At 40.7% G+C, this 21,246-nt stretch overlaps 1 protein-coding gene across 3 annotated transcripts in view; it reads left to right on the plus strand.

The window, feature by feature from the left end:
- LOC140119131 (uncharacterized) overlaps positions 1 to 21,246 on the plus strand; it is a 285,030-nt gene that overhangs the window by 51,745 nt on the left and 212,039 nt on the right. For all 3 annotated transcript variants that reach the window (XM_072137816.1, XM_072137817.1, XM_072137818.1), the window contains 2 exons: positions 5,866 to 5,922; positions 6,196 to 6,256. In XM_072137816.1, coding sequence (XP_071993917.1) covers positions 5,866 to 5,922; positions 6,196 to 6,256 — 118 coding nt within the window. The remainder of the gene's footprint in view (positions 1 to 5,865; positions 5,923 to 6,195; positions 6,257 to 21,246) is intronic.

Genomic DNA, 21,246 nt, shown 5'->3' on the forward strand with positions numbered 1-21,246 from the left:
TATAATAGCAAGCAGAATTTCCGTGCCAGCCGTACTGTTGCGAGCTGCTTCCATAACATGCCAGCTCCATGCCTGCCTGCTCATTTAAATAATCCTGTTCTGCAAAATGAAATCTCATTATCCGCATCAGGCGAAAACTTTGAGCACTTGTGTGTCTAATGTGCTGTTGGCATAGTATACATCGCTCCTCCCAACTCCATCTCACATTGTGGAATTATCTGTACCCCTAGATATAGCGCTGTATTATAGTGTTAATAGAATAATTCTAGTAAAACAGTTGCATTTCAGTTTCAGATAAGAGACTTTTCAATTTTTATATTCTTGGCATTTGAGCTAATAACGTAAACTTCTAAAATCTACCTAAGATCTGGTAATGCAGGCTTAAGAATAAGAGTGCAAGTCTAGTCCTTCATAATCTCCTTCTATGCATTGCCATCGACTTCCCTAGTATGTTTCAAACTAAAATATTCAATGGAGCATGGTATGTAAATGTTACTTCACGTGCGTGTTTTCACCTTGGAAATCTTGCGTCCTGCTTTAACAACACTTTCATATTCTGTCGCGTAGAGTTTTCTGCAAAATCTACAAAATGGTACCTCGCTGAAGGGAGGAGGTAATGTGAACCTCCCCCTCTCAGTGACATCACAGTCAAGGGTTGCGAGCAAAAACTCATTGAATTTAAATAAGTGAGTCCAAGGGACCCATTTTGTTAGTCTTTTGGGGAATTCATTTCACATGGATAGATGGCCTTAACCCCTACTGTGTGTATATTTGGAGCTATTCCTTTGGTATGGTTATCTATTTTTATTTTTATAACTGATTGATTGTACGTTGTTTTGTAAAAATGACAAGTTTATATTTTATGTGTACACTGTACTTCTACGTATATTAAAGTTTAAGGCTATCGAGTTTAAGGCAAGTCGACTCCCTCTGTATGGAGAGGGCTCATGGGATGAGGGCTCAACCGATCGCCGCCCCCCAAAGACCTCACAGGGGGCGGTGATTGAATCCAAGATGGCGGCACCCACGCACCACCAGGATTTAAATGCATCAGGCAGCTTTGCCGAAGTTATTTACAGGGTTAACAGCCATGATTGGTGCCAGCACCGACTGCGGTGTTACCGGTGGGTGTTTGCTACAGTATGCCGTGAGCCCTCTCCATACACCCGCAGCCAGCATGTGATGTAATAGTACGTCACGTCGGTAAGGGGTTAAGCACTATGACAGTATTCTCCGCTCATTCTATTGGTTGGTAGGCCCCCTTGATTTAGTTTGGCCCTGCTGCAGGATCCAAGGGATAGGAGAGCTATGGCAGTTCCCGGTATGTATCTCTATTATGTGGCATCATATTGATGGATCAATATTGACAGAGGGAACTCGGCTTTCACTCTTGACGACACTCTTTTGGGCTTCTACGAAGCCCTTACTAGCTTACTTTATAAGTAAAGATCCCCTTAATCTGTCCCAATCCCTTTGCGAGCACTTGCTGTGCTTTGGACTGATGGTTATAAAAATGATGGTATTTTTTTATTACTATTATTATTATTATTTTGTTATAAACCGTTTGACATTTTGTAATCTTTATATTTTCATTAACAATTCTGGATATAGCCAAAGTTCATAACATGATGGAGAACTGTCTATTTCTCCTTCCTGCTGGTTCCATGTCGGCCTTTGGCACAAAAAACGCAGTAGAGTTAAAAATGAATTGTAAAATAAATTGTGGAACTACTTTTATTTCCAGCAATCCCATAACCCTTTCACAACTGGCCAACGTTAGTCAAATAGATGAGCCATGTTTCTACAGTCTGCCAGTGAGCCATGCCTCATTCTTTTGACTGACACCCTCTGCGTCTCCTCAAATCTCTGCCTGAGCAGACAGGAAGTGCTCTACATGTCTCTGCATAGCCAAACAACAATGGCTGGAGCCAACATAGACTAAGATAAAAAAAAAAGTTTGGAGAGCGATTTTACTTGTTGGAGGAGGCAGATTTAAGCTGGGACACCCGCACTGCACTTTTCAGCAAAGACACAGAGGGGGATGCGAGTAAGGTTTATTGTGCCAGTTCTTGATGCCAGGTTCGATTTAAAGAAGAGCAGAACAGAACTGCAAAAATTTATCTGAACATTCAGGCCCTCATGACCCTCTGTCACAGGACCTCCAGAATTTAGTGAAAGTGTCAGTCATGATTGCCCCATAGATGTCTGCTTACTCAATTCCAGTGGTTATATGATATGCCACGTGACACCATGGGGGGATTTTGGCTTAATTTCTGTAGTTTTTTTTTGTGGCCAATTAGTTGTTTTTGGGTTATTGCCGTGTTTGTTATGACATTATAGTGAAGTGCACTCATCCTCCCTTTTACCAATTAGGCACAGTAAGCACTGAGTTATGTGCCCCAAATGTTGTATATTAAACTGCAAACCTCTCCAGTGTGGCTGTAGCCCATAAATTCTGCACTAGCACTAGTGCTTAAACACACGCTGTAAACGCTGGACCGCTCTCAAAGCGGTCTGACGTATTCAAGAAGGGGTGGGTTTAGTGACTGCTGCAAGACGTACGGCAGTCACTACCGGCCTATGGAGTGAGCGGGGCGGTGCGGGGAAGAGGCAGCGCCTCGGACCGCCCTCTCATGAATATGTTGGACCGCTTTTTGATTGGTCGACGTTTCTATTGTACTTTGCAGCGGTGTTAGCTTTATCGGAGGTTTCCGTTAACGCTGTCATTCTAACACTGCGGTGTTTGTTTAAGCACTTTAGTAAGCAGCTCCTAGTGCCAAATTTATGGGTGACATGTCCTCTTTAAGTGCATTTTTCAATGAAAACTGCTACTTTTTGTGGAAATTTGACCTTTAGGCACAAAAAACCGACTGGTATATGATAAATTGAATGTAAAAAACAAGCCTGAAATAATGATAAAATCCAACCCATGTTAAGTCCTAATCTGTTAGTTTGTAAATACATGACACAAGACTGATGTATAATATATTTATTGTGGTTTTAAAGGGCATCTACCCCCAGAATGAAGGATTGTATGCAAATGAGCCTTAGGGGCTCCATAGGTGTTAATTGGAGCCTGGAGCCCCTCAGGCGCTCATTTGCATGCAGTCATTCATCCTGGTGGTAGATGTCCTTTAAAACTAGCATTGTGGATTTCTGCATTTCTGACTAGGTAAAATTCAGCGTAAAGATTAGATTTATATTGTCAGTGTGAAAGTAGAAAATTGTATCAAATACGAGTGTAATCCCTATACCCAGTCAGTTACCAGAACGCCAGGGCAATGAGAGTCCTTTTATTGATTTAATCATGGATTGTCTCAGTTATGTCTCCCATAGGGCTCGCTAGTCTGTGTCTTCTTTGTTTGAACTACAAACCAATTCTTTGAAAGTCATTTGGAGGCGCGTAGTGTCTGTATATCTCCTCAGTTCTTGAACATTGCTAACAGCTAGCAAGCTGTGAAACTCCAAAGCCAGCGACGCACACTTTCCGTGGGATACGTGGTATTTGAGTCAGCGAGAATAGTTTAGATGTAGCAGTGCTACTCTCCATGTTTATATGCATAGTAGTATAAAAACTTCTTAATGAGCAGAAATGCAACCCAAGAGTTGCTCACTGTTTTACTATTAACCCATAAAGCAGGTTGCACCTTGGCATCAATGACTTATGTCCAGAAGTGGACAACTTCAATAAACGTACTGTTGATTTCATGACTGGTGTTATTAGCAAGATAAGGAATTTTCTGGCTGCTTTTATTGAAAGCGTTCGCTCTGAATTTACGGCACAGGTTGTAAGGTAGGCATCCATTGTTACAAAGCGAGAACTAATATGTTGTGGAGCCAACATGAAAATGATGTTTGAGCACATCCTGAAGAAAAAAGATAAGCAGTTATAGGATTCTTCTTTTTTTAAGTTGCAGGACGAGACACATTCAGGAATGACTGATATAAATTCCCTGGTTGTACTTTGTCATACATTCTGTCACGTTGAAATTGGGCTTTAATCAAAATTTTGATAAATATTTGCGAAATTAAATTGTGTGCCTTCATGTATTCTAGTCTCACAAACTTCCATACTCTTATCAGGCAAGCCAAGATGTTTTCACTAATGTATACAGGTTTGAAATCAATTTTATGTGTTACAGATGTGCTCCATTTTTATCTACAGGTTTGCATACAGACTTGCCCTTAAGGTGATTTGAGGCAAATTACAATATCATAGTTATTTGTGATTGCACAGTCGGTTAGCACTGTTGCCTTGCAGCACTTATGTCCTGGGTTCAAATCTGACCAAAGGCAACATCTGCATGGAGAAATGGTTAATGCGGTTTAATGTAGATAACGTAAAGTCATGCACTTGGGCCATGGAAACAAAAATAATTGGAGCTGAAAAAAACTTGGGGGTATTGGTGGATGGTAAACTTAATTTTAGTGACCAGATCCAGGCAGCTGCTGCTAAAGCAAATAAAATTATGGGATGTATCAAGATAGGAATAGATAAGGGCATAGTTTTGCCCTTGTACAAATCCCTGGTCAGACCACACATGGAATATTGTGTACAGTTTTGGGGGTCAGCGTATAAAAAGGATATAGTAGAGCTGGAACGGGTGCAGAGGACAGCAACAATATCAATAGGGGAATAGAGTGACGAGAACAATGACAGATTAACTTAATAATCCAAAATGATGTAAAGAGGACCTGTCACCCCCGAAAAATACCCTCACCAAATATGCTCCCCCTTATCCTGTCCCCGACCCCTTTATATTTATTCTATTTTTATTAAAATATGTGTGTGTGCAAACTTAGTTTTATTCGATCTGACCTCTTACCAAATAAGAGGTCGGTTCGACGTACAGGTCCCCTAGCAGTCGGCCGTATTCATGAGGGGGCCGGCCGAGGGACATGTAAGAATCACCGGCAGCAGCGCATGCTTTGCGCAATCATTGCCGGCTCTATGCGATGCAGCATGCTGACAGAGGGGCTTGTGTGGAAGGGGCCTAAAGGTTGGACTTGATGGACTCTGATGGCGCCTTTTCCAGCTTTTTATACTATGATTATAACCAGAGAACGTAAGTTCAAAAGTTAGTGAGCACGGGACTTGAACGCCCCATGCTTATCTACTCCGCTGGCCGCTGCACCTCTCTACACCACCTACACTCCTACATTGTGTGAACGTGGTGTAGTCGCTATTGTAATTGCAAATCCTTACAGGGTGATTATTTGTGGGCAGCTAGAGATGACAAGAGGCTTTAATTTACATATTAAGAAAGCAGTGCAGAACTTTTACTAGATGTATATTTGTAAATTACCTAATATCCTGCCCCCCACTTACAGAACCCCTTGAATTTTATTATGTATGTTCGATAGCCATAAAAAAAGAAATTGCAAGTCAAGGGATTTGTGGATTCTCTTGTACGGTAGGTGACAGGGGTTTCATGTTGCTATTCTTATAAGAAACCCTGAATATGAATATTAGCTGTTTTGTATGCTATGTATATAAAAATGTGACTTATTTTTCTTACATCCCTGAGCAGAGTAAACACAAAAGATGCTTCTTTTCTGAATTTTGAATTTTGCAGCCCTTCATCTGAAGACATTAGATCTGATTACATGCAGTCATTCCTATAATTACACAGAGAACTTGCATGTGTGTGCTCATATCAGCCCATGAATTTGAATACCGTATACCGTTGAATTTATTAAATGAGACGACTCCATCCCTTTCTCCCTATCAATCACCTCCTATGATTTCAGACTGCAAACATATTATCCCATTTCTTCTTCTTAATTAACAGACTTTTGTTGACTCTGAAGACACCTGGAATTAAATGATTTGATAAAATCACTAATACTTTTTTTCTTCAACAGAAAATGATACTGAGTTTGGCCATTGCTGCTTTTTTTGACAGCATTGCGTATGTGATGGTAAGATTTTACTCATTTATTCATGTTTTACATAAGGGTTTATTTAGTGGATTCATTGGTCAATCATGGCCTTTAGCTCTCTATTACCAATTTGTTTTCGAAGTCAAAGAAAACTCATAAAGTAGACATCTTACAGCAGTCTTACCTCGGCAACTCTTGCAATTCATTAATATGTATTGTTTTATTCCTTTGTACTGTCTTGGATAAAGATGGAAAGCAGTATTTACTATGGCTTTTTCAGAAATACAGTAATGATTTTATTCACATTCTCAGGGTGAAGTCTTGCCAGATGGCACCCTTTGCAACTTCCAAGCTTGGTGGCTGACCTACTTTGGTATGAATTTTGATATTATTTGTTCATTTAGAATTTTATTTCAAGTCAACTTTACAGTAAAATGTTAAGACACCTGTCACCAGGTCTCTGTCACTAGTCCTGTCACCTCTACTTTTTGGAGCAGCTCACAAGGATCCATCCCAGCCTTTATCAAGTCAATTTATACATTAATCATTGTAAAATCATATTTCCTTTATTATGTAAATGAGGCTGGTCACATGGTCAGAGGCAGTGATGTCACCTGTTACCTCTCCCCTCTCCTCCCCCTGCTCATGTCTGTGTGTAATATATAGTAAAGCATTGCTAGTGTCTGTGCTTTATCTGCTGACATGTTCTACTATACACATGTGAGAGAGACAGACATCAGCTACACAAGTACCAGGCATGTTCTGCTATAACATGGCTGCCTGGAGCTGTTGTATCTCTCCTATACACACACAGGCTGCAGGGGGCGCCAGCACCAGGAAGCACATCATTATACAGCCTCACACCATTATACAGGCTGTCAGTCATGCACTGCGGTTGTGGCTGTGCCTCCCACTCATGAATAAGCTGGACAGCTTGAATATGCTAATGACTCATTGGTCATCTTACAGGTCATTTGCAAACATCTTGAGGGACTCATTGCTTAACCCCTTAATGACCGCCCTATCGGGTTTTTACGGCGGTCATTAAGGGTACTTCTTCTGATGCGACGCCTTTCTACGGCGGCGCATCAGAAGAAGTTTTCGGGACACCGGGTCTTTAACCCCTGTGTTTAACCCCTTGCACGCCGCGGTCAAGCATGACCGCGGCGTGCAAGTGTGTCCCCTGTGGATCGGACCCCCCCGGTGTGCTGTCGGCTCCGACGAGTGACCCGGGGCTGTCGGCTCCTCTTCTCACCAGGTCCTGTCTTCCTGGCAGGACCCGGCTGTAAGTAACTGAGCATGCGCAGCATGCTCAGTTACTTTCACTATACACTGCAATACAAGTGTATTGCAGTGTAAAGGCTTGAATAAGCGATCGGATGATCGCTTATTCAAGCCAAGAAGTAGAAAATGTAAAAAAGTAAAAAAAAAAAAATTAAATCTTTTTATAATATAATTAAATAAATAAAATAAAAGTCCCATAATCTCCCCAGAAACACATAAAATGCAAATAAAGTAAATAAAACACAAAAACACGTACATATTTGGTATCACCGCGTCCGTATTAATCTGTACAATAAATCTAAATCAATATTGAACCCGCTCGGTGAACTACGTAAAAAAAAAAACTCGAAAAACTTCCCATAATATACAATTTTTCATCAAACACCATCACAAAAAATGTTCTAAAAAGTGATCAAAAAAAGTTACGGTACCTAATATGATACGACTGAAAAGAACAACTGTTTTCGCAAAAAATAAGCCCTCAACCAGATCTGACAACAGAAAAATACAGAAGTTATGGCCCTGAAAAGTTGTCAATAGTAAAAACAATGCGATTTTCTCCAATATTGGTTTTGCTCAGGAAAATTGAGCAAAAATAGGAAAAACTATATAAATGAGGTATCACCGCAATCGTAGTGAACCAGAGAATAAAGATAAAATATTATTTTTACGTTACGGTGAGCGGGGGAAAAAAAAATGCTAACAATCCAAAATAAAAATTGATGATTTTGTTTGTGTCCCCCTTGAAATAGTTAATAAAATCTCATGAATAAGCTTTAGACTCCCAAAATAAATTATTTATTCATTGTATCTCATCCCATAAAAAATAAGCCCTCATATGATCGCATTACCAAAAAAAATAAAAATTTATAGGTCGTACAATGTGACAATACAAATCTGCTGTGAATGGCGCCTCCATTCATTCTATACTCGGCCGTGCGCCCGTACAGCAGTTTACCACCACATATGTGGTATCAGTACACTCGGGAGGAATTGGGCATCAAGCGTTGCAGTGCGTTTCATCATTTAATTTATTCTGAAAATGTCAGTTTTGGCCTAAATGAATGTATATCCAAAAAAATTCTAGTTTCTAAATCGCAGGTCCATATTTTTTAACCCATGTGAAACACTTAAAGGGTTAATGGACTTAATAGAAGTTGTTTTACATATGTTGAGGGGTGAACTTTCTATAGTGTGGTAATTTATGGGGTTTTACTATTATTTAGGCCTCTCAAAGTCACTTGAAAGCTGAGTTGTCCCTCAAAATGTGAGTTATGGCAATTTTCATGAAAATAAGAAAAATCGCACCTAAAGTTCTGCACCTCATAACATCCTAGAAAAATGACCGGAAGCATAAAATATCATCCCAACATAAAGCAGATATTCTGTAAATGTTAATTATCAAACTTTTTGGGTAGTTTTACTTCCTGTCTGGAAACCAGAACATTTCAAACTTGGAAAATGAAGAATTTTTACAAACTTTTGCCAAATTTTCACTTTTTTTCAGAACGAAACGCAAAACTATTCACTTAAATTTTATAACTAACATGAAGTACAATGTGTCACGAGAAAATATTCTCAAAATCACCGGGATATGTTAAAGCGTTCCGAAGTTATAACCAATTATCGTGAGACATGTCAGATTTGAAAAATCGAGTCTGGTCATTGAGCTGAAAACTAGTGTCGGTGATAAGGGGTTAAGTTTACAGGCATGTAGTGGGACAATGAAGGGATAGAGGCAATGATTTCTAATGGCTGTTTATGAAAATATATTTAGTTTAGGGGGTTATTTTGCCTGACAGGTTCTCTTTTTAAAGTATTTTTTTCTTTTGCCAACCAAATCATGTTGTTTTCTTTTATATTATTGCTCTGTACATAGATTCCACATTTCCACTGTTTATAAAAACTTAACTAAAAAACGTACTCCCCACCACCCTCTATATTTACAGGGCTGTCCTAAGACAGAATAGAGCCTTATTGGTCAGGGCGGTTTTTAGGGCGGTTCCTATCAAGTGTGGACGCCAATGACAGCAGTTTGTTATTGGTGTTACTTAGCAACATTAAACTGACCTCTATCTTGGCCAATCGGCTCTTAGCCTTATATTGGGAGTTACACCCCCTCTGTGGAGCTATAGCGCCATTGGTTCCAGCCATTGGTGATTGGTGCAGGCTAGTTGGTCCATTCCACGGCGGATTCTATTGGGTGCCGCCAAATATGAGGCCATCAGTGGGTGACGTCCGATATTGATGATGTCACTAGGTATTGCGCGCATGCGCCACAATTTTGTCGCAACCCTCTCAAACATAGCTTGTAACAGAAAAACAACTTGGAAAATATATATGTTATTTGGAATAGGGGTTCTTCTACTTGTATTTGGCTTTACGTCATGGCTGATTTCTTTAACTAGTTTTTAGCAATTTATAGAAGATACAGGACAGACCACCTCATTCACACCTTCTCATTCAAAGACACACCTTCTCATTCAAAGAGTTTTCTGTATTTTCATGACTATAGAAATTGTAGATTCACACTGAAGGCATCAAAACTACGATTTAACACATGTTGAATTATATACGTAACAAAAAAGTCACCTTTGCTTTGATTAGTGCTTTGCACACTCTTGGAATTCTCTTGAAGAGGTTTTCACATCAGAGGTGTATCCTGTCAGGTTTAATAAGTGGAATTTCTTGTCTTACAAATGGGAGCATCAGTTGTGTGGTGCAGAAGTCAGGTGGATACACAGTTGATAGTCCTACAGAATAGACTGTTAGAATTTGTATTATTGCTAAAAAAAAAAAAAAACAAAACAAGTAGCAAGGTCAGTCAGTCCGAAATATTAGGAAAACATTGAAAGTGCCCCCAAGTCTAGTTGCAAAAACCATCAAGCTCTCCAAAGAAACTGGATGACATGAGGACCGCCTTAGGAAAGGAAGACCAAGAATCACCTCTGCTGCTGAGGATAAGGTCACCAGCCTCCGAAATCATAGGTTACCAGCGGCTCAGATTAGAGACCAGGTCAGTGCCACACAGAGTTCTAGTGGAAGATACATCTCTACAACAACTGTCAAGAGAAAACTGTGGGCAGCAGCCTTCAAGGTAACTAAAAAAACAACAAGCTGAAGGGACTTGTTTGGGCTAAAGAACACAAAAATTAGACCTGTGGAAATCTGTTCTTTGTTCTGCGGAGTCCAAATTTATCATCTTTGTTCCAAACACTGTGTCTGCAACGCAGAAAAGGTGAACAAATGGACTTTACATGCCTGGTTCCCACCATGAAGCATGGAGGAGGAGGTGTAATGGTGTGGAGGTGCTTCGCTGGTGGACTCTGAACCAGCATGGTTACCATAGCATTTTGCAGCTGCATGCTATTCCATCCGGTTTGCATTTAGTTGGGCCGTCATTTATTTTTTTAACAGGACAATGACCCCAAACACACCTCCAGGCTGTGTAAGGGCTATCTGACCAAGAAGGAGAGTGATATTGGACTACGCCAGATGACCTGGCCTCCACAGTAACCAGACCTGAACCCAATCAAGATGGTTTGGGGTGAGGTGAGGTGGACCACAAAGTGAAGGCATAAGGGCCAACAAGTGCTAAGCATCTCTGGGAACTCCTTCCAGACTCTCGGAAGACCATTTCAGGTGACTACCTCTTGAAGCTCATCAAGAGAATGCCAAGAGTGTGCAAAGCAGTAATCAAAGAAAAAGTTGGCTTTTTTTGTATATAATTCCACATGTGTTAATTCATCGTTTTGATGCCTTCAGTGTGAATCTACAATTTTTATAGTCATGAAAATTCTGAAAACTCTTTGAATGAGAAGGTGTGTCCAAACTTTTGGTCTGTTCTGTACATTTTCTCAGCAATGCTCATTGCCTAGTGGGCTACTGCTGCAAAACATGCCTATTCCTTTGTTTGCTACTACTATAAAACATGCTTATACCCTAGGATACCTGCTCATTGCCTAGTGCAGTGATGGCGAACCTATGGCACTGGTGCCAGAGATGGCACTCGGAGACCTCTCTGTGGGCACACGGGCTGTCTCCCAGGCACAGAGTTTGCCCGACATGACACCTTCCTGCAGTCTCAGGCAGTCCAAGTAGTGCCCCGCTATTTTAAAGTGACCCATCCTGTGCTGCTTGGTCCTGGCTGAAAAGTGAGGAGGAGTGGATAGGGTCGGATTGGAGCTCAAAGATTCTGGTAGCAGTTTGTTACTGCCTAGATTGCCGTGTTGGCACTTTGGGAAAAGCTAGTGTGTTTTGGGTCTCATTTTGGGCACTCGATCTCTAAAAGCTTCGCCATCACTGGCCTAGTGGCTACATCTATATAACTTGCTTGTTTCTGAAGATTCAGAAGTGTGTACCACAATGATTGCTATTAATAATTTTGTTGCACACCCCCTTCGTTCCTCGTGGACATCTATCTTCGGCTGTTAGCTGAGTTTTGCATGCCAAGGGACTCTTAACAGGAGATGGGAGTGTGCAGCAGAAAGTATGATGGATAAGCACAGAGAGATCACACTGTGCATGTACACAGCAGTTTCTTTCATACTGTCTGGCACTGATTGGACAGTGTCAGAGAAGATTACCATAACGCATGCCTTCTCCGGCTCCACCACCTCCTCTCTGACAGTGGAGTGGATTACAATGATCAGATAACGGGAGAGAGAATTCCACAAATTCAGGGACTATAAATAAAATTCATATTTCCCCTGAATCTGTGTAGCAGCTCCTACTGAATGGTATGTCGCTCACAAAAGGTGTTCAAAGACAATGAATAGATATTGTCTGCCACCAAAGCTTGATTCAGTTTATGTATCAATCCTAGTTTAAGGCATGAAATTGAAACGGTGGATACCACAATGGTGCTTCTGGAAGATGCAACACAGTGATCTACATATGATGAAGATAGAAAACAGAATTTCATTGCTTGCACGCAACTTACAACAAGTTTTGTAGACTCAACCTAAATGCTAATGAAGAAAACGTAGAGCCAACAAATGTAACAACAATTCATATAAACCCTTGAAAAGATAAATCCATGTGTACAACAGGCTCAATACAATAAACTTTATTACATGTTCAAAAACAAGGTACAAATCCATGAATAAAAATAATTAAAAGTACAACAAGTACTCTCAAAACAATCAGTGTTGGTCTGGGCACGATAACCCAACCAACCAGCCTCCAGGTACCACACTATCAAGGGAACATTTCCAACAACTTGGGGTGGCCCAAAGCAGAGAATAGATGTCCTATAGATTTGTACCACATCTTTTTATTCTTGACCTTTACTGGACAGTTCTTTGCTATCAATAATTTTTCTGTCTGCCTCTCATTAGGTGTTATAAGCAGTGAAAAGATGAGAGCTACATATTTGTGCAATTGATAACTTAGAAAATATTTCTATGGATAACCCCTGTCTGGACTTTGGCCCCATGTGAATAAAATTTGCAGGTATAGCAGCAATGCTTATTCACTAGCTGTCATTGTGATCTCTAGAGCCACACTGTACACTAGACCACAGCTGCAGTCTCTTCTAGCAGATGTTCAGCTTGGATTTTATACACCTGTTTACTATGAATCCCCAATACAGGCGATCCCTACTTAAGGACAGACGACCCCTAGTTAAAAACTGACCGCTCTGCCCACTGTGACCTCTGGTCAAGCTCTCTGGATGTTACTGTAGTCCCAGACTGCAATAATCAGTTGTAAAGTGTCTGTAATGAAGCTTAATTGATAATCCTTGGTCCCATTACAGCAAAATTTTTGAAAATCCAATCTTCACTGGAGCTACAATTCTAAAATATACAGTTTCGACTTGCATACAAATTCAACTTGAGTACTTGGGGAACACCTGTACTTGGGAATAGATGACGTAAAGTTTTTGTAATTTATCTTTCAAATGATATAAAATGGCTCTTCATCCTATTGCTCCTCTAGATCTGCGTCCCCAACCACCACAATGTGGACTACCCCTCAGTAGGACAAAGGACATTATAATTAGATGGCCGAAGAAAGGGGGATTATAAGGATCTGTGGGTTCCAGAAAGAGGGGCATCATAAGGGGGATGCAGGAATTGGCTATATGGGGGCTTGTAGGAAAGGGGTCATTATATAGTGGTGGGTACTGTAAGGGCAGTATTATACTTTGTGGTCATACAATGGGTTGGAGGCCGGTACAGCAAAATGCTTGCCTGCAGCCAGTCACTGGTTACAAAAAGGTTGGGGACCATTGCTCTACATAACATTATGTCAAAGGCTAATCTTATCATTGAGGTGCAGGGTCACCTTTACTAAACCCATATTCAGACTTAACTCGGTTATGTAGGTTTATGTCACTTTTCCTGCAGTCTCAAGGTTGTCACTTTTTCCACAGATTTCCATATTCATTTGAGATTGCTTATTTGCTGTGGAAACACCGGCCCATCTCTCTTGCAAAGTCATTCATCTGTTTTCATAGGGAAACTAAAATGAAGAATTAATTCCCACTATATATTTAATTTCCAATAGCAGGACGTGTTGAGTGGCCTCAGATTGTGCTCAGCCAAGTGTATCTGTGTATTGTGAGCCGACCACCGGGGATGGTTCAAAACGTGCGTGACAGACAAACATTAAAATTCAGCTTCCTCTTAACCAGACTCCAATGGCAGAGCAATGGAAGATTTATGTAGCTGCATGCAAGTGAAAATGAATTTGAGGTGAAAGAAAAACAAATGTTATCTGGAACCCTCGCTTGTACATCACTTTCTAAGAGAATGCACAACACGTTCATCATGCTTTTGCAATAATATGTCTGACATGCAAAATAGGAGACAAACTGTCACAAAAGCGAGCTGTGTGCATAGTCCTTTCTTGTACGCGAAGGTATGAAGAAGACACAAGCACATTACAATACAGTCCCCGGTTTACGTACAAGATCCGTTCTGTAGGTTTGTTCTTAAGTTAAATTTGTATGCAAGTCAGAACTGTATGTTTTATAATTGTAGCCCCAGACACATTTTTTTGGTCTCTGTGACAATTGGATTTTAAAAATGTTGGGTTGTTATAAGAACCAGGAATAACAATAAATCTTCATTACAGACACCATTAATAACTGTTACAGCTGTTTATTGTAGCCTAGGGCTAAAGTACAGTAATTTACCAACATCCTGAGATCCGTTTGTAACTAGGGCTCGTCTGTAAGTCGGCTGTTCTTAAGGAGGGGCGGCCTGTATAGAGGCCACATGTTTGGAAGATTGCTTTGTGGATTAGTGCAGCATTATAAATGTATAACTTTGATAAGAATTTTATAATTCCTAGCACATAAATATGCCAGTATTTTTGTTAAATCACAAATCCCCTAAACACAAAAGTTCCCAAATTTGTACTCCATTCTAATATGCTGAACCCTTTCCCCACTTCATAATCATGCTGTCCAACTTGCCCCCATGCCTCCTCTTGCAGTATTCACACGTAATTCATCATCCGACCCCTTTGTCTTGCTGTGCCAAGCAGCTCACCCAATCCATCTCTTTAACCCTTTTACTACATTATATCTAAAGTCCTACTAAATGCTGCATCCACAGGACTGATACACAGATATAACTCCTAAAGACATCCTCCTAAAAACAACTTTTATTATCATTCTAAACAGCCCAAAGGGTTTTGGGTGGGTTTAACAGAACCCCTCCAACCTGCAGCTTCACAGGCTGTTACACTGCACTTCCCCCTTCCAACTGTGTTGGATTAGAGCAGGCAAGGGCAGTGGGGAAGTGCCAAAGGAGCAAGGAAGAGGGTGAAATGAGTATATTGATAACCATTATAAGAAGATTACAACACAGTGCCTGGCTCTATGATTAAGTGTTACTGGTCTATCGTGATGAATTTTGATGATAGATTTCCTTTTAAGTATAGGCAGTCCCCTACTTAAGGATACCTGACTTACAGATGACACTTAGTTAAAGACTGACCTCTCTGCCCACTGTGACCTTTGGTGAAACTCTCTGGATGTTACTATAGTCCCAGACTGCAATGATCAGCTATAAAGTGTCTTTCAATGAAGCTTTATGGATAATCCTTGGTCGAATTAAAGCAAAAGATATTGATACTCCAATTGTCACTGTGGCAAAAAATATTTTTGTCTGCAGCTACAATTATAAAATATACAGTTTCAACTTACATACAAATGCAACTTAAGAACAAACCTACGGAACATATCTTGTATGTAACCTGGGGACTGCCTGTATTCAGAAAGCCATAGTATTTCATCTCGTTTAAGCACAGGCGGTCCCCTACTTAAGAACACTCAACTTACATACAACCCCTAGTTAGAAACAGACCACTGGATATTGGTAATTTATTGTACTTTAGCCTTAGGCTACAATAAACAGCTGTAACAGTTAGCAAATGTGTCTGTAATGAAGCTTTAGTATTAATCCTGGTTCTTATGACAACCCAACATTTTTAAAATCCAATTGTCACAGAGACCAAAACAGTTCTGGCTGGGGTTACGATGATAAAATATACAGTACCGACTTGCATATTCAACTTAAGAACAAATCTACAGACCCTATCTTGTATGTAACCCGGGGACTGCCTGTTCTTGTTTTTTTTTTACATTATTTTTCTGAAGATGTGATTCTGAGGCTTCTATAAAGTTCCTAAATTAATTTGACTCTTTTGGAGCGAGGGAGGAAGAACACCAAAATACCATTTTATATTTAAAATATTTTGATGTACACTGTAAATAAGTGAATCATTGCAGCCTGTTATTGGTAGACTGGTTACCTGAAATTACCAGGGGATTAGCATGTGGGTGAAGCATCTGAGAATGACACCTTTGGAGGGAGGGCGGTAGTGAGGGTGAAGTTTGAGGGGTCTTTATTTTACTTGAATATTGTACTTGTGGATCATGTATACACAATACTCCATTTCTCTGTTATTATGTAGTTTTGAATACATGAGTGAATGAATTTGTGAATATATTGCATTATATTCATATTTTGGTCAAAAAGCTAAAAATAAAGTTTAAAAAAGTAAATAACATCCATGTTCTTTGGGTTAGTTCAATTTAGGCAATACACAACACTTTTTGGGGAGGAATTTATAACACATCAGCTCCATCCTCTTGGTGTATATTACGGCCACAGTTGTGCAACTGTAATACTATGACTGGTCCGGCCTGGTATAGAATTCTGCTATAGTGTAAAGATGGCATAGAGGGACAAAAAGTTTTTATCTTTTTTATGGCTTGTACATGGGAGAACATTTAGTACATTTTTCTGAATTTGGAGAAAAGCTTTTTTCTGTGTTGCCAATGTTCTGAGCCATATCATATAAAAACTTATTTATTTTCATGGTTGTATTTTTTATTCATATGATTTTCGGGTGCAACAAATGTTCTGTCTACCTCCCAAAAAGAGCATTCAGCATTTTTATAGATTTTGTCAAGCAGAGTAAATGATCAATAGTCAAAAAAAAAAAAATAAAAGTATAGGTCAAGTCAAAACTTTTTAATTAAATAATTTACAATGAAGGATTTTGCTACGGAGGATTAAGTATTTTAGTCAATATTTATGGTTTTATATATGGTATATATGGCATTTCTAAAACCTGATAGAATAAATCGCAATACTAATGCTTCAGGCAGGACCTCATTATGATGTGAGCATGGCAGACTCTGAATGTGTGATCAGGAACAGGTTTGCCATAACCTTCTATTTGCTCCCACTATCAAGGCCCTGAGGAAGCAACCATGAAGAGTAGTGCAATTGAATTGCCCCTAGATACTGTGGTACTAACAATTTACACACTGGTATTTTCAGTTTACATTCATGTTAGGACTGAGATTTTAAAGGGTTTTACAATAAATATGCACACAAGCTCTGGTACTACTGGTTTTAGGACACATGCTGGAAAAGCCACAACTTTGAATACTGGACACTTAATATACACATTGAGAACGTTTGGTGCATAGTCAACCCTCACTCAGAGGATGAACACAACACTCAGATCAATTTGCCACTCACGTTGGACACTTGTTACAAATTCTGAATAGTATTGATGTTTTATAGTTTAAATAAGATCTATAACAGAATATTCATACAAAATGTGCAGCAAAAGAAGACTGCACTCACCGATTCCAAGACGTGGAAAGTGTCCTTTATTGGTGGGGAGGCATGCAGGGGGGTACAGAGACAGACTCCGGCAATATAACAGAATATTCATGTTCATGAAGATTTCTCCAAATTTTTAGTTATAGTTCTCTAAATATTTACGGTAGCTTTTTTCATGATCCTAAAATCGTGTGCTCTTCACTTACTGATCATAAGCTGATCAAACACTAGGGTACACCATTTCTAAGAAAAATAAATTTGAATGTGTAGGAAGTTCTTGATGTAATCCTTTTCAGTTGTGGTTTTGTGGTAAAGTAATGGGTTTGTTTGATTATTCCATTTCTCTGAAAGCCCTGCTGCTCCGACATGCCATAAACTATTGTACGAGAAATGAACAGTAGCTTTAAGTGCACAAAAAACAATGAAATCATGTGGGTGGGTGGCACAGCTCTCGTATTCAGGGCAATCCACATTTTTTCCTTTTTGGTCTTTAAATGGCAATGCTGTTTATTTTATGATTTACAAAATCTTTGTATGTATTAGCAAGGGAAGGTGTCTCTTATCTTCTGTTGCCAGCCAAACCCACCTACATACCCATCCATACCCACTTGGCTTGGAGGTGGTGTAAAGGGGAAAGTAATTTCATGTCTTGCATGCCAGAACACTGAAAAATTATTCAGGCTTCCCAGGATCCTGCAAACCCCATAGGGGACAGGGCAGGTGCACCAAAAAGGGAGTACTTATCCTGCTCCAGCATTGTCTCGAGCTCTTCGTTGCTGCAAATTGGGTCGGAAGTGTCTGGAATGATGAGATTTGCTTTGGCTAATTAGTGTCTCCGCAGCATTCAGAGATGTTGCTTGTTTTGGTAGCAAGTGACTACCCAGCTCATATGACCACCACACTTCTGCCACAACCGAGAGTGGCAAAGAACTGGAGACCAGCGCAAATCTCAAAAAACCCATGTAGGTAAAACAATTTTAATTGATTAATGAATGAATTTGCATGAATTTTATCATAGTTGGTACAGTCTATGGCGCCATGGTTCTGTATACAATCAAAGCTTGTAAAATACTTGTTCTGCTCTCTTTCAATCTGCAATTGTATCCTATTGGGTGGACTCCAGCCCATCTGTCTATTTATTTGATTCCCCCTGTAATATCACTGTTGACTTGAGGGGTCATGGTAAGAAATTCTAAAGGTGATTATTTTAATAACTTTATTATTGTATAGTTTAAGAAATATTTTTTTTTCTCTTTAAAATGTTATCGTGTCATTTATGTCATATATGAATTACTTAGTGTAGCTTTTTATTTTTGTTACACCTGCCAAGACCCCCTGAGGTGCAATTGGTGGCGGAGTTACTGTCCCGCACTTGCTACAGCCAGCAATTTTTTTCATGGCTGAAAGATTGCAGGTGGCGGCTTGTAGGATGGTACACTGCAAGGCTAGACCGCCGAATACATGAGGATGCCGAAGCCTCTGATGTAGTAGGACTTGTTGGAGGGGCAGGGACTTTGTCATACGCCAGTGCTTATGATGTATGGTAAATGTCCTCCAAGGACTATCACAAGAACTGCAATGAACATTTTTTGTAAAAAAGTGAACCTGAAGTGTTGGTTTCCCAGCCTGACTTATATAGAGGTTTCTCGGAAAACTCCGGCTTTGAATCCACTCTTCCATGTGTGGGAATACATAGTTAATTAAGTTTCAGATCACAACAGGGGGCAAGACTTTAATCAAGTAATCTTCTCGGCATTCGAAAATCTAAAGAAGAGACAGATGCACGTGTTATTCATATTCCCCAGTCATCTACCTACTGGGGAAAAATACTCCTCCCTATTTGGGTGTATAAAAACAAAACCAAAATTCCACTTGTCATCCCAAGGGAGATATTCTGTAGCTGTAAACCACACAACAGCTGGTAGTCTAAAGCACCAAACAGCAGTTCAGTGATTAATCTACCTCTTTGAAATGCTGAACCACCAAGGTAAAGCATCACTCATTTTATGGTATAAAGTCTTGTTTTCCTCATTACTTTCTGCATCTTACAGCAGGCGTTGTAGTTTTACAAAGGTTAAGAAATACACATGTCCACAAAGTTTAACCTTGGTTTTACATTTCATTCATTTCAAAATAAATGATAAATGGTTCCTCGATTCCATCTGTTATTAAAAGGGGTATTCCCACAAAGACAAGATTCTTAAATATACTCAGGATAGCAAAACAAATACTATGTCTAATTTAATGTTAGTGATATAAATACAGCATTTCACATATATAATTTAAAGGGGTTGTCCGAGTTTAAAAAAAAAAATATATGTGGCCGGGAGCGGGGTTACTAAAACAATAAAGATGTACTTACCTCCCGGTGCCCTCCCGTATCCAGCGCTGCTGTCGCTCCGGTCCGGGGGCCATGTAAACAAACATGGCCGCCGGAGCAGCGCTGGATTCAGCTTCCGGCCGGATGCGACAACCTTCCGGTCCCCATACACAATGCAGTGTATAGGGACGGATAGGCGTACCCGGCCACGGCCGGCCGGAAGCTGAGTCCAGCGCTGCTCCGGCGGCCATGTTTGTTTACATGGCCCCCGGACCGGAGCGACAGCAGCGCTGGATACGGGAGGGCACCGGGAGGTAAGTACAGCTTTATTGTTTTAGTAACCCCACTCCCGGCCACATATATTTTTTTTTTTTAAACTCGGACAACCCCTTTAAACCTGTCGCTGTCAATCCTAGTGTTTATAATTTGGTTGTCCGTAAACTCCTGTCTCTGGTCGGGCAGATTACTTTAGCTTCCCTTGCATTGCAGGAGCAGGTCGCGGCCAAGGTGAGGTGCAGAATCGTGGTTGGGGACAGGCAGGAGGTTGAGACAGGAAGCTCAGGTTCAACGTCAGAGGCAGAGCAGAATGTCAGGGCAGGCAGTGAAGAAGCGATATTGGGAACAGAACCGGGGTCACAACGGGAAATCAGTGTTAACACAGGAGGTATGGGACACAGCTTTCTCAATGGCATTAGAAGCACAAATATCCGTCAGGGGACACAGGAAGGAGCCAGGAATTTAACAGGAAAGGCGACCGGTCAGTGCCAATTATCAGCACACTGGCCCCTTAAATCTGTGCGCCGGAGCGAGGAGACCACCAATGGAAGCAGACAGGTAAGTTGGACTGCTGCTGCGATGTTTGGCACAGAGAGGTATAGGATGCACCTGTGACCCGGGACATGGGTCACTGAAACACCCGTGACAGTACCCCCCTCCTTCAGCCTCCTCTTCTTGGTCTGAAGGAACCTCTGCAGAAGAGTACGGTCCAAGATGATATCCTAGGGCTCCCATGATCTTTTCTTAGGCCCAAACCCTTCCAGTCAACAAGGAAGAACCACTTCCCTCTAACTGTCTTCGTATCCAGGACCTTCTTAACTTCAAAGACTTTGGTGGAGTCGGCCACAGGAGTAGGAGGAGGCACTTGCCGGGAGAAACTGTTCAGGAGTTCGGAATGCACATAGTGGGAGGAAGGCGGAGCTTATAGGCCATCGGGTTGATGCGCTTCAGCACCTCAAATGGACCCAAGAAACGTGGACCTAGCTTATAGCTATTTTCAGCCAGACATAACTGGAGGAGAGCCACACTTTATCACCTGGAGAAAAAACTGGGGGAGGTCTGCTTTTCTTATCGGCCTGCGGGCGAACACCCAAAATAAAGATTGACAAGTCTGTTCCCAAATGGATTTCAGACTCAGAGTACAGAGAGTTGTAGGAGAATTCTGCCCATGGCAACAGAGTGGACCGTTCGTCCTGATGGGCAGAGACAAAATGACAAAGATAACAGCACTGAGTATGGTTCACTCTTATTATTGTCCATTGGACTAGGGATGGTACGCAGAGGAGAATTCCAGCTTCACTTGAAGTTAACTGCACAGGGATTGCCAGAACTTGAAAACAAAACGAACCCCACGGTCTGAGACTATGGGGCAGATTTTAAGCTGTCTGA

This window comes from Engystomops pustulosus, chromosome 2, assembly GCF_040894005.1.
Source record: "Engystomops pustulosus chromosome 2, aEngPut4.maternal, whole genome shotgun sequence".
In the NCBI taxonomy this organism is placed as follows: Eukaryota; Metazoa; Chordata; class Amphibia; order Anura; family Leptodactylidae; genus Engystomops; species Engystomops pustulosus.